Source organism: Ipomoea nil, unplaced genomic scaffold, assembly GCF_001879475.1.
Source record: "Ipomoea nil cultivar Tokyo-kokei standard unplaced genomic scaffold, Asagao_1.1 scaffold1026, whole genome shotgun sequence".
In the NCBI taxonomy this organism is placed as follows: Eukaryota; Viridiplantae; Streptophyta; class Magnoliopsida; order Solanales; family Convolvulaceae; genus Ipomoea; species Ipomoea nil.
In genome coordinates this window covers 673428-686661 of record NW_017617454.1, presented here as the reverse complement: position 1 = coordinate 686661, position 13234 = coordinate 673428, and the positions used below count along the sequence as shown (strand labels likewise).

Sequence of the window (13234 nt, the reverse complement as noted above, 5' to 3'; positions counted from 1 at the left end):
CAATCATCAATCAATCTTCTAATATGTGAATTACATAAATTATTAATATTAAGCAAGGAATCTAATTATTGTTGTTGTACGAGGAATCTAATCATAAAAAAACTGGGGATTCTGCGGGTTCGGAATAAAGAGTTGTGATTCCTTCAACATCGTCTTCGTGTAATACTCTGCTCTTGACACCAGCATTAATAGATGGCCACATGACAGATTCGCGTAGGTTACTATGAGCAAGTCCGAGGAGATGTCCGATTTCATGCAACGCTACGGACTGGATATCCATCTGGTCCGGCAAAGGATCTGCGGACCAAGGCTCGTCAGCATCGATGTGAAACAAGCCGCCGGTGGGTGCTTTGGCGTGGGCCAGGACGCCGAAGGGGCCGTCAAACGGGTACCCATCGCCGTGATCGCCGACGAACAAAGCAATCTTTAGATCTGCGGTTGCGTAGTCGGTTTCCGAGAACGAGAAATGGCTCTTATCGGCCCATTCCGCGAACGCCATTGCCACCTGGGGAATGAACTGCGGCGGCGTGCCCGGTGCGAATCCATATGTCAGGTGGCTCAGTCCGTCCGGCCACCTCAGCTGGCCGTCGAAGAAAACGTAACGCGAAACGGCGTGAAAGGATCCGAGCCGGCGGCGGCGGATTATCCCGGAGGGACGCTGCATCAAGTTCTGGCCGTTGACTATATCCGCCACCCCGCACCGCGGCGTCGCCATCAGCGACACGGTTTCCGCGTCCAAAACTCCGGTGGCTTTGAGGCGGTGATTGGTCTGGTAAGTTTTGACGGCCGACTCTAGGAAATCATCGAAACCATCATTTTCCTCTTCTCCATTGATAGTGAAAAAATCCTCCAAATAACCAAACCTTTTAAGATAATTCTTGAGATGTTTTAGCCCTTCAGCGTTGTCACCTTTCCGACATCCTTGCAAACGTTTGATAAACTCGAATGTGGAAGGTGGTTTCTCCCCTGCAGCCGGCGCCGTCGGCGGCTCTGCGTAGGAAGGGAATAGGACGATAAGTAAGCATACACATGAGAGTAGCGGAGAGGCTTTGAGTGACATGGTTAGGTGATATGAAAAACTTCGAAAAAAATTGTAGTATTTATCTTTGATTGATGCGATTTACTTACTATAATTACTTTCAAACGCATATGATAATTATACATTTATATATAGCAACGTAGTTATTTATTCCCATGTGCAGTAATTTGATTCCTTTAATTTTGGAACACGTCCTAATAAGACTAATAAAATTACTTTTCTTTGCACACATCTTCTTTTCTTTTATCTTTTATCTTTTATGTTTGAGTGAATTTCTTTTTGGTCCTGCTGTTATAGGGGCGTTTCCAATTTCAGTCCACTTTAATTTTTTTTGCCACTTTACAACCACTGTTATTGAATGTGTTCCACTTTTAGTCCACTGTTAATATTTCCGTCAAGAGGCTGTATAATCAAAGGGTATTTTGGTCTTTTTATGTTTGTCTCTTCTCTTTTAATCCAGGCGCTTCGTCCTCCTCCTCCGATATTCGAAGATGGCGCTTCAAACAACAAGAATGGGAAGCCAAAGCTACATCATTTCGTTCGTTCCAACATGGGCCGATGAGGTTTCTTAATTTTTAGGTTTAATGTTCTCATTTCTTTAGTCAAACATAGTATTGGATGAGAAAAAATGTCAAAATACCCCTAGATTTCACGGCCTCTTGATAAAAATACTAACGGTGGGACTAAAAGTGGAACACATTCAATAATAGTGGTTATAAAGTGGCAAAAAAAATTAAGGTAGACTAAAATTGGAAACGCCTCTATAACAGTAGGACCAAAAATGGAATTCACTCTTTATCTTTTATCTTTTATCTTTTATATATATAATAAAGCAGAATCTAGCCACAAAATTTTCTCTCCAAAGTGTGAATGCATTTTGATAGAAACAAGATTAGAAGTATAAATGCATTAATTGTGTGGGTAGATGTATTTATACATATATTTTTGGGAAAATGGCACCTTTTCCCCCTGTGTTATATGCTTATAGCACTTTTTTCCCCTGAGTTATTCATGCATTCACATTTGCCCCCTCAATTATTATAGAAGTGGCGGTTTTTCCCCCTGATAATATTAAATTGACATTTCTACCCTTAAAATAAATATTTTACTTATTTCTCTTCTTCACCAAATTATTGCTTATACGTAGGGATGACCACGGTTCGGTTCGAACTGAACCAAACACTATAGCAATCAAATTAAAAAATTTCGGTTATGATTCATAACATAACCCAATATTTGGGTTTCCGTTTATTAAAATCGTGAACTAGAAAAAATGGATCTTGAACCGTGAACTTGAGGTTCAAATCGGAACAACTACTAGCAATAGCTTAAATTATAATTATAATATTTGCAAATAGTGTATGTTTTTTTTTTTTTTCCGCATTTATATTGACTCTCACATATAAGTATATATAGTCGCGATTTGAGTTTTATTTTGAACCGTCGGTTCACGATTTTGGATCCAATTTGAACGGTTGGTTCAAACTTTCTTTTAAAATTTTATTTTTTTATTTTTAAAATATTTTAAATTTAACACTTAATGTATTTTATTTTTTCAAATTGTGGTTATAATTTGTTGGAGAAGAAAAATAAATTAAATATTTATTTTAAGGGTAAATATGTCCATTTAATATATCAGGGGGAAAAACTGCCACTTAAATAATTTAGGGGGAAAAAATGCTATAAGTATATAACAAAGGGGAAAAAGTGCCATTTTCCCTATATTTTTGAAATTATTATGTGTATTTATATTTTATAAATTATACTTTATTATTATAGCTCTATCTCTGTCTCTATCTCTATATATATTAAAGCATAATAAAGTATGAAAAAAAATTTATTGTGTTCAAAATTGTTGGTAAAGTTTTATATTTAATATAATTTGTGTATATATTCATTTAAATCTCAATTATATTTAATTTGACTCCACATATATAAAGATGACAAAATAGATATAAAATAAATATTGATGGTTTTTGGGTTTTCGGGCCCAAGGAGGTCCAACACAACCTTTCAGCTGGAGGATACACCTTTCAATAAAGCTTGCTAAAATAATATGGGCTCGATGATTTTTACGTGGAAACCGAAAGGTGAAAACCACGGGCCTTTTTGGGCGGTGCCAAGCCTAATTCCACTATGCATTTGGTAGGTGTCTTTTGTACATATTGTATGGCTATTTTATATATAGGAATATTGTGTAGGGAAAGAACTATACTTTATACATAGAGAGGGAGTATTCTTCTTGATGGAATGATGGTGGAGTCTTCTTCATGTGTGGAAGAGTGATGGAGCCTTCTTGACATATTGTGGAATGAGGCCTTCTTGGGAGAGTAGTTGTGTGAGAGAGGTAGTAATCTTCAAGTATGTAGGAAGAGTGCTTGGGAGAGTCCTCCCATGTGTGTATGAGTGAGTGAATGGATGGCCCCCCCTTTTCTTCTTGTCTTCCCCCCTTCTTATAGCTAGCTCCTCAAAAAGTGTCCGTTGGGGCATTTAGTAGAGGATTTATGGGTGGTTTCAAGAGGGTAGTGAATAGGTGTTTATGTTAGGGGTTATGGATAATAATAATAATAATAATAATAATAATAATAATAATAATAATAATAATAATAATAATAAGATGGGGTAATAAGTGGGAGGTTAGGAATGGTGGGGTAGTAAATAGGACTTTTAAGGGTAGATAATTAGGAATTTAATAGGGGCTAACGGCTAGTTTTAGGCCGACCCTCCACCCGTGCCGATTCCACACTCGTGCCGACTCCCGGGTCGAGCCGACTCCTCGGCTGGTCCCGTATCTCTTTTGGGCTTACTCCATTTTCCTCTTGGGCTTTGATTCTTCTTCTTGGGCTTGATCTTTTTTCTTCTTGGGCCCCGAGCCCACGGGGTTCACACCCCATCAACTAGTCCCTCACTTTTCTATGTCTCGCGCTTAGCAGGACATGGAAAAGTATATTGTCTTGCCTCAAAATTATCCCCCTTGATTCTTGCCGACTCTTTATTCAAGATCCCACACGACTCCATCCTCATGACTTCTCTCCGTTTGCCATATGACCGACTGCTTCAGTGGATGTGACCCTCCGGCTTCGAGCCCCTTCTTTCTTTAGCCGTTGAAGTGAATCTCGGCTGTAACTTTTTCTTTCTTTAATAAACTTCTAAGGGTTCGGACCCTCGATTCCTTCTTTATTCGCCGAGTCCCTCAGTCGAGGCGACTCTTCGGTGGTAGCTTCTTTTCCCTCTAGAAATGTCTAAGGGTCGGAGCCCTGGTTTCTTTTCTCTTTTTCTCTAAGAAACGTCTAAGGGCCGGAACCCTTGTTTCTTTTCTCTTTTTCTTTTGCCGAATCCCTGCTCGAGGTCATTCGTTTGGCTTTTTCTCTTAAGAAACGTCTAAGGGTCCTGGCCCTTGTTTCTTTTCTCTTTTCCTCCAAGAAACGTCTAAGGGTCCTGGCCCTTGTTTCTCTTCTCTTTTCTCGCCGAGTCCCTCAGTCGAGGCGACCCCTGTAGGCTTTTTCTTTACTTAGAAACGATTTAGGGTCAGTGCCCCGTTGTTTCTTTAATTTCTCGCCGAGTCCCTCAGTCGAGGCGACTCCTGTAGGCTTTTTCTCGGAAACGTCCAAGGGTCTGGGCCCTTGTTTCCTATCTTTTCTCGCCGAGTCCCTCGGTCGAGGCGACCCTTTTGGCTTTTTCTTTCTTAGAAACTGTTTAGGGTCAGTGGCCCATTGTTTCTTTATATACTCGCCGAGTCCCTCAGTCGAGGCGACTCCTGTAGGCTTTTTCTCGGAAACGTCTAAGGGTCTGGGCCCTTGTTTCCTATCTTTTCTTGCCGAGTCCCTCGGTCGAGGCGACCCATTAGGCTTTTTCTATCTCAGAAACAGTTTAGGGTCAGTGCCCCGTCGTTTCTCTCAATACTCGCCGAGTCCCTCAGTCGAGGCGACTCCTGTAGGCTTTTTCTCGGAAACGTCTAAGGGTCTGGGCCCTTGTTTCCTATCTTTTCTTGCCGAGTCCCTCGGTCGAGGTGACCCATTAGGCTTTTTCTATCTCAGAAACAGTTTAGGGTCAGTGCCCCGTCGTTTCTCTCAATACTCGCCGAGTCCCTCAGTCGAGGCGACTCCTGTAGGCTTTTTCTCGGAAACGTCTAAGGGTCTGGGCCCTTGTTTCCTATCTTTTCTTGCCGAGTCCCTCAGTCGAGGTGACTCTTTTGGCTTTTTCTAAGGGTCCTAGCCCTTGTTTCTTTTCATTTTCTCTCGCCGAGTCCCTGCTCGAGGCGAGTCCTGGCTATGATTATTCTTTTCTAACAAATTTCTGAGAGCTTGGACTCTTGGTTCTTTCTTTACTGACTCGCGTCTTTTAGTCGGGGTGATTCTCGGTTGTAGCTTTACTTTTCTTTCCTTTATGTAGCCCCTTGTAGGTTAAAAATTCCATGAGCAAGTGAATTTTGGAAAAGTTTTCCTCGGGTTGTGCGGCACATGTGACTGGAAATTAAGCCTGCCCCACGTGCAGAAGAATCCATCCTCCAGACTCCCATAAGGGAATATACCCGGTCAGACTCTTGGAGTCGGCTTTGAATCGCATACGAATTGGCGGCCTTACCCGGTCAGGCTCTTGGTGTCGGCCTTTGAATAAAAGGGCGGACCTCCTCAATCTGTCTCATATTCTTTAGTATTTCTCCGTGGTGCAAGAATTTTAAAATCACACTTTTATGAGGAAAAAACATTCTCATATTAAGGCGAGAGGGATTAATCCCTGGCCTCCTGATTTCCTTCCATAATCTTTTACCAATCCTACGCAATTGAGTTTTTTTTTTGAATCTCCACCGCCTGAAATTTTAACATACGCCAAGATAGCGCATTAAGACCACCATGAGCAAGTTATGAGATATGCAGAGTTCCCAAAACGTAGGTCCACCGTGTGGCTTGTTTTCCTTTAATGCGTTGCCCCCCTTACTAACTATGTTACCATACGGCAATTCGCAGTAGTCGCTGCTTCTTTTCCGGTTGCATGAAATTCTATCGCACTCGGCACAGCAACCATGAACGATTATGTAGCAAATCAGCGGGCTCGGCGTCATCCTTTGGCAGTAGCCGGAGCTCTTCCTCGCCGATTGGTTTATGGCAGCAGAATGGTTTTTCTCAGATTATTTACTGAGCCGGCTGTTTCCCCGTTCTCTCCACTTTCAACTGCGGTGATTCCAATCTCGGCTCCACAATCCGCCGCCAGCCTGGTTCAGACGGCAATCCTTGCTCCAGCTTCTCGGGCGTTCGTCGTTCCCATTTCTGTTTATATCTCAATGTGAGCGAAACAAAGCCACAATCCGCCGCCCTTCTCGCAGAGTGAGAGATAGAGTACTTCCATCCCAACTTCTTCTTTACCGATGTCAGCCCCGTTGCCTGGGATTAGGAATCGGCGGGGCTCAATATACTTTCTGTAGAATCTTCATCCCATGATTAATAGATGCCGGCTTGAGCTCCTTCCTATGAATAACATCCGATTTCGAGTTCGACTTCATAGACACTAACGGAAACTTCGTCGCAGGCATCTATGGTGACCGACTCCGATTCCACGACCGACCGCATGCGCTCTCGTCGACTCCTTGCTCGATTTTATTGCGGTGTGTGTACATGACCGTCGATGGGGATGTAGTCGGTGGCGGGCTAACCAGGCCAGATCGACACGGGCTCGGCAATGGGATCTCGAATACATCATTGCTTGGTGGTGATACCGCCGGTGGCTTTCCGCCGGATCGCTGGTCAGGTTGTTGCGCCGAATCCCCTATCACCGGCTGCCTGCCCCGACTCCGCCACCTGCCGACTTCTTGTGAACCGCCGACTGCTTCAACACTCCTAATCGGACGATACAGAGGTCGGCAACTGCAGGAGCGTACATAAAGTTTGAACTGGAAATTGCAGGTGATATATTCCTGTTCTCTGAATATGCCTCGCTGGAGCTTGGCAATCAAAATTCTCTTCGAATTCCAAATCTTCATATCATGTTGCGTACCCATTCTGCTCAGAATCAAAGCTGCGAGACCAAAGACCACTAAGCTGCGTGGGTCATCCCCTACTTAGCCATTTTAATGTTTCTCATCACCAAAATTGAATCATCTTTCCATTTATTCCCTTGGCCGGCCTCTGTTATAACTCCTTTCTCCTTGGAAATCAAAAGCGGATTGGAGCTTCCTATTCTTAACATGATACTGCTCAAAACGATCTTTAGAGTCTGATATTCTCATTTGAGTCGACAATGCTTTCTGCCATTACCACCAGAAATAACGGAAGGTGGTCGCCTTTTATTCCTATCGCCGAGTCCGAGTTATTGGAGTCGGAGTTGCTTCCTTGGCATCGCCCGAGTCCGAGTCCTTGCAATCAGGGTCTCATCTTTCGCGGGTTATAACTTTCAGAGCCATGGGCTGTTCATGGCCGCTTAGTGGCGTCATTAATTCGCGGTCCGGTCGTGTGCGGCGGAAGTGCAGCGTGCGGGTGACTCCATCTTTATTCTCATCTCGCTGACGTGCGTGTTTGAAGAGGCACCTGGAAATAACTGATCTGTCTCGACTCCTTCTTTTATCGTGGCCGACTATTCTCTTTGCTTATGATAAATCGGCATTGATTCCATCAGACTTCCATACTGGGTCCTCCGTCATCGACTCTTCTCTAATTCGCTTCATCTGGGGTCAGCAGTCTATCAAGCGATAACATGATTTCACATGTTGCAATTCCCGATACCCCTCCTTCGAGTTCCCATCATCATTCGTCGGAGTCGCGAGTCAGCTAGACAACTTGGACGAGATGGTGGATTTGCTCCCAGTCGGTGGCCTGAGCTTTCTCCCCAATACTATGACTTCTGCCACAGTGTATCACTTGTTGTTGCCCAAAAAAGGTTCATGTTGCAGCTCTCCTTCCTATGGTTAGCGATCTGATATAGAGCCTTGGATACTTCCGTAATGTCCTATCATCAAAGGATCGGCCACCAACACCGCAGAATCAACCTTCGCATCAGACGAAATCAACAAAATCTGATCCGATGACACATCAAGAAGCAAGGCGAGTGCTGGAACTGGAAACCTGAATCGTGATTTCTGCACGCGAACTACTCATGTAACTTTCCCCGTCCGCAACGGCCCTCATGCAAAGTATTACTGCACATCACCTTCCCCGTCGACTCCCCTTCTTCTTCTGCGATAGCAGCCGACCCCGACGCTTTGCCGACTTCCCTCTCGTAGTCGTATGGAATTCATGGGAGTTGCCTCCGCTCTCCACATCCGAGTTCGCGTCATCGGAGTCGAAGTTGCTCTCAAATCACCTTCATTCACACCGTCCGAGTTCGACTTCCACAGCCTACTGTGAGCCTTTTGATATGCGAGGGGATGCAATCAGGGGTGCTCAGTAGGATGTCGCTGAGGAGCAGAACGCCAGCAATAGTTGTTTTCGGACGCAGTCGGGACACACAAAGGTTGTCCTGAGACTCAACTGATAGTTGCAGAATGCTAGGAGCTTCTTGAGCTTAATCGCCAATGAAATATGCCAGTTTCTGATTTATCGACTGTCACTTTTTCTTCTTTTTTTTTTTTTAGTCAATGGACTCATCGGCGAAGTTTTTTTAATTCGGAATTGTTGTAAGTCACGTGCTGCTGCTTCAATTCCCACCATTTGAGAATTTCATTTTGAATAACCCTTTTTGAGCCATCCGAATGCATGATGGCTAAGGCATTTCATATGCCTCAAAATTTGTCTTAATTGGTTATTGTGCACCTTACTGATCCCAAGGGCAAAACCCCCACGATCGTTGTCGGCGTGCTCAATTGCCTCTTTTAACAACATACTCTTATCGGGCTCCATATAATCAAAGCTTTTCATATAATCAAGAGAAAAAATAGAGAAAATAATTGTGACCACGGTGTCTACCGTTAAGGTCGTGGTGGGGGAACCATTTATTCGGCGTCCCGACTTCTTGATTCCCCCGGCCGAGTCCCTCAGTATGAGGGACCGACCACTCTTTGCCAACAACTACCGAGTGTTTTAACCTAAATATTACGTCTAATTTCGGGGTTACCTCTTGTAGACCTCAACGCGCGGTCTCCTTTGCTTGATTCTCCTCTAATCATCTTCTTGGTCCACGGCTCTCCGTGAACCTTCTCCATCTCCCATCCGTAGTGACCGGACGCTCTCCGAAATTGCTCAGGCAAAGAGGTAAACGCGACCTTTTGTCACGTTCCCCACAGACGGCGCCGGTGATGGTTTTTGGGTTTTCGGGCCCAAGGAGGTCCAACACAACCTTTCAGCTGGAGGATACACCTTTCAATAAAGCTTGCTAAAATAATATGGGCTCGATGATTTTTACGTGGAAACCGAAAGGTGAAAACCACGGGCCTTTTTGGGCGGTGCCAAGCCTAATTCCACTATGCATTTGGTAGGTGTCTTTTGTACATATTGTATGGCTATTTTATATATAGGAATATTGTGTAGGGAAAGAACTATACTTTATACATAGAGAGGGAGTATTCTTCTTGATGGAATGATGGTGGAGTCTTCTTCATGTGTGGAAGAGTGATGGAGCCTTCTTGACATATTGTGGAATGAGGCCTTCTTGGGAGAGTAGTTGTGTGAGAGAGGTAGTAATCTTCAAGTATGTAGGAAGAGTGCTTGGGAGAGTCCTCCCATGTGTGTATGAGTGAGTGAATGGATGGCCCCCCCTTTTCTTCTTGTCTTCCCCCTTCTTATAGCTAGCTCCTCAAAAAGTGTCCGTTGGGGCATTTAGTAGAGGATTTATGGGTGGTTTCAAGAGGGTAGTGAATAGGTGTTTATGTTAGGGGTTATGGATAATAATAATAATAATAATAATAATAATAATAAGATGGGGTAATAAGTGGGAGGTTAGGAATGGTGGGGTAGTAAATAGGACTTTTAAGGGTAGATAATTAGGAATTTAATAGGGGCTAACGACTAGTTTTAGGCCGACCCTCCACCCGTGCCGATTCCACACTCGTGCCGACTCCCGGGTCGAGCCGACTCCTCGGCTGGTCCCGTATCTCTTTTGGGCTTACTCCATTTTCCTCTTGGGCTTTGATTCTTCTTCTTGGGCTTGATCTTTTTTCTTCTTGGGCCCCGAGCCCACGGGGTTCACACCCCATCAAATATATTTCTTACCAGTGTTGCAAAAATCGCGCCTAAGCGGTGGGAGACCGCCTCGAAGAATGGCCTCGGCGGCCGGCTAGGCGGTTGCCTAGACCACGTAACCGGCTAGGTGGATGTCGACGTTTAGGCCATTCGTCTCACCATATAATAATATTTGAAACCCGAGTCATCCCCCACTCCCAGGCCACTAAGAAAATTCAACGCTACTATTGCCAACGTTTTAATTTACACGTCCCTATTGTTCAATCATATATGTAATTAATATATTATGAATGGAACAGTAAAGTAACGTGTGAAAACTATATGTCGGGTTTTGAACGATGATTCTTATATTTTTCAGGGGCTGATAGCGTTGACATCAACGGCGATGGGGTGGCCGCAATAATGCCCAGAAAATAAGCTCTTCTTCCCTCTCATGGCCGCTTCACTTGATTTCACTGGGCCTGGGTGGCTATAACCCATCCTTGCAGGCCTTCGCGGCGGATCAGCTTGGAGATGAAGACGACGGCGAGCTGCCGTCAACCAAGAACGGCGACAAGAGCTCCGTCAAGAAGAGTTTGTTCTTCCAGTGGTGGTATTTCGGCATTTGCTGCGGCAGTCTTCTGGGAGTCTCAGTCTTGTCGTATATCCAGGACACAATAGGATGGGGCGTTGGCTTCGCCATTCCCACCATCGCCATGATAGCTTCCATTCTCGTTTTCTTGTCTGCCAACCGCCTCTACCAACACAACAATTCCAAAGAAATATCTCTCGACAAAATGATCCATGCCATCAAAGACGCGGCGAAATGTCGCTGCCCAGTACCAAACCAGACACTGATCATGAGCTTGAGTAAGTCTTCCGTTTCATTTTGTTTTATCTTTTTCCCCACCAAGAATAAAACATAGGCATTTCCGTTTTATTTTGTTTTATCTTTTTTCCCACTTTCAAAAGAATAAAACAAACATAGACATTTCTCCTATCGTTAGAATTTTCTGAAAGGTAACTATCTCCGTAAAGTTCTAAGCTTTATTAATTTGTTGCTAGGCTTCAAGAAAAGCCACTGTGCAGTGAAGATTCAGATGAAGATGACAGTAAGAGTGGGGAGAAGAAGGTGCAGGACAGTGGCGGCGGCATCAATGTCGCGAAGATTGCGCGAGTAGTGATCCGTTTATTACCTGTCTGGACGTTGCTTTTAACGTTTGCAGTTATCTTCCAGCAACCAGCGACATTCTTCACCAAACAAGGCATGACGATGAGGAGAAACATCGGACCCAATTTCAAGATCCCACCCGCCGCGCTTCAGAGCGCGATCACAGTGTCCATAATTCTTCTCATGCCTCTGTACGACAAGTACTTCATCCCCTTCGTTCGCGTCTTCACTCTCAACGACAAAGGCGTCACCGTCCGGCAAAGAATGGGGATCGGAATGTTTCTCTCGGTGATAGCCATGGTGATTGCCGCCTTCACGGACACAAAGAGGCTCGAAATCAGCAGAAATCCCGAGAATCTAAGCTCAGAAACAGTGCCGATGAGCATATTCTGGCTGCTTCCGCAGTACATCCTCCTCGGAATCTCCGACATCTTCACCGTGGTCGGGATGCATGAGTTTTTCTACTCCGAAGTCCCGGCGAACATGAGAACCTTAGGAATAGCTCTGTACACTAGCGTCTTTGGCTTCGGAAGCTTCTTCAGCTCCATGCTTATCTCCATTGTCGAACATTTCACAAGCTCCACTGCAAATCAGCATGGTTGGTTCTCTGATGATATGAAGGAAGCCCGTTTAGATAACTATTATTGGTTTCTCTCCGTGTTAAGTGCTGTCAGCTTGATATTATTTGTAATCTTCTGTAAGTTTAATCGTTCTTGAAAAAGTTAATTTCAATCTGGATTTTATTTTGCTCTACTAGCTTGGATTGGACTGTGTGTAACATATGTAAATATTATTTTTGTAATGTTGCGGCTAGCTGGTTGTACAATCATCAATCAGTCTTCTAATTTAATATGCAATGTGAATTACATAAAATTATTAATATTAAGCAAGAAATCTAATTATTGTTGTTGTACGATGAATCAATCATAAAGAAACTGGGGATTCTGCTGGTTAGCACTACTGGAAATTCTGAAATTTCCGACCACCTGAAAATGATCTTAAATTAAGTTGATACTAAAAAGTTCAAAAAGTGGTCGGAAATAGCAACAAAGGTTTTTCCGGATACCAAAAGTGGTCGGAACAAGACTTTCAACTTGATTTAAGATCACTTTCAGGTGGTCGGAAATTTCAGAATTTCCAGTAGTGTAGGAATAAAGAGTTGTGATTCCTTGAACATCGTCCTCGTGCAATACTCTGTGCTTGACACCAACTTTAATAGATGGCCACATGACAGATTCGGGTACGTTACTATGAGCAAGTCCGAGGAGGTGTCCGATTTCATGCAACGCCACGGACTGGATATCCATCTGGTCCGGCAAAGGATTTGCGGACCAAGCCTCGTCAGCATCGATGTGAAACGTGCCGCCGGTGGGTGCTGTAGCGTGGGCCAGGACTCCGAAGGGGCCGTCAAACGGGTACCCATCGCCGTGCTCGCCGACCATCAAAGCAATCTTTAGATCTGCCTTTACGTACTCGGTTTCCGAGAACGAGAAATGGCTCTTGGCGGTCCATTCCGCGAACGCCATTGCCACCTGGGGGAAGAACTGCGGCGGCGTGCCGGGTGTGAATCCATATGTCAGGTGGTTCTTTCTGTCCGGCCACCTCAGCTGGCCGTCGAAGAAAACGTAACGCGAAACGGCGTGAAAGGATCCGAGCCGGCGGCGGCGGATTATCCCTGAGGGACGCTGCATCTAGTTCTGGCCGTTGACTATATCCGCCACCCCACACCGCGGCGTCGCCATCAGCGACACGGTTTCCGCGTCCAAAACTCCGGTGGCGTTGAGGCGGTGATTGCTCTGGTAAGTTTTGACGGCTGACTCTAGGAAATCATCGAAACCATCATTTTCCTCTTCTCCATTAATAGTGAAAAAATCGTCCAAATAACCAAACCTTTTAAGATAATTCTTGAGATGTTTTAGCCCTTCAGCGTTGTCACCT

The 13234-nt window shown here is 44.5% G+C and overlaps 2 protein-coding genes and 1 pseudogene across 2 annotated transcripts; 1 reads left to right on the top strand and 2 right to left on the bottom strand.

The window, feature by feature from the left end:
* Positions 1-91: 91 nt before the first annotated feature.
* On the bottom strand, positions 92-1060 carry LOC109180217 (metalloendoproteinase 2-MMP-like). The gene has a single exon (XM_019329705.1). It carries the CDS (start codon positions 1058-1060, stop codon positions 92-94), a length of 969 nt encoding a protein of 322 aa, XP_019185250.1.
* Positions 1061-6062: 5002 nt separating this feature from the next.
* LOC109180216 lies at positions 6063-12017 on the top strand (annotated as a pseudogene).
* A 108-nt stretch (positions 12018-12125) lies between these two features.
* Positions 12126-12987, bottom strand: LOC109180215 (metalloendoproteinase 1-like). Its single transcript, XM_019329704.1, has 2 exons — positions 12490-12987; positions 12126-12137 (listed from the first exon to the last, which is right to left on the bottom strand). The coding sequence occupies exons 1-2, from the start codon at positions 12985-12987 to the stop codon at positions 12126-12128; spliced, it is 510 nt and encodes a 169-aa protein (XP_019185249.1).
* Between the last annotated feature and the right edge of the window lie 247 nt (positions 12988-13234).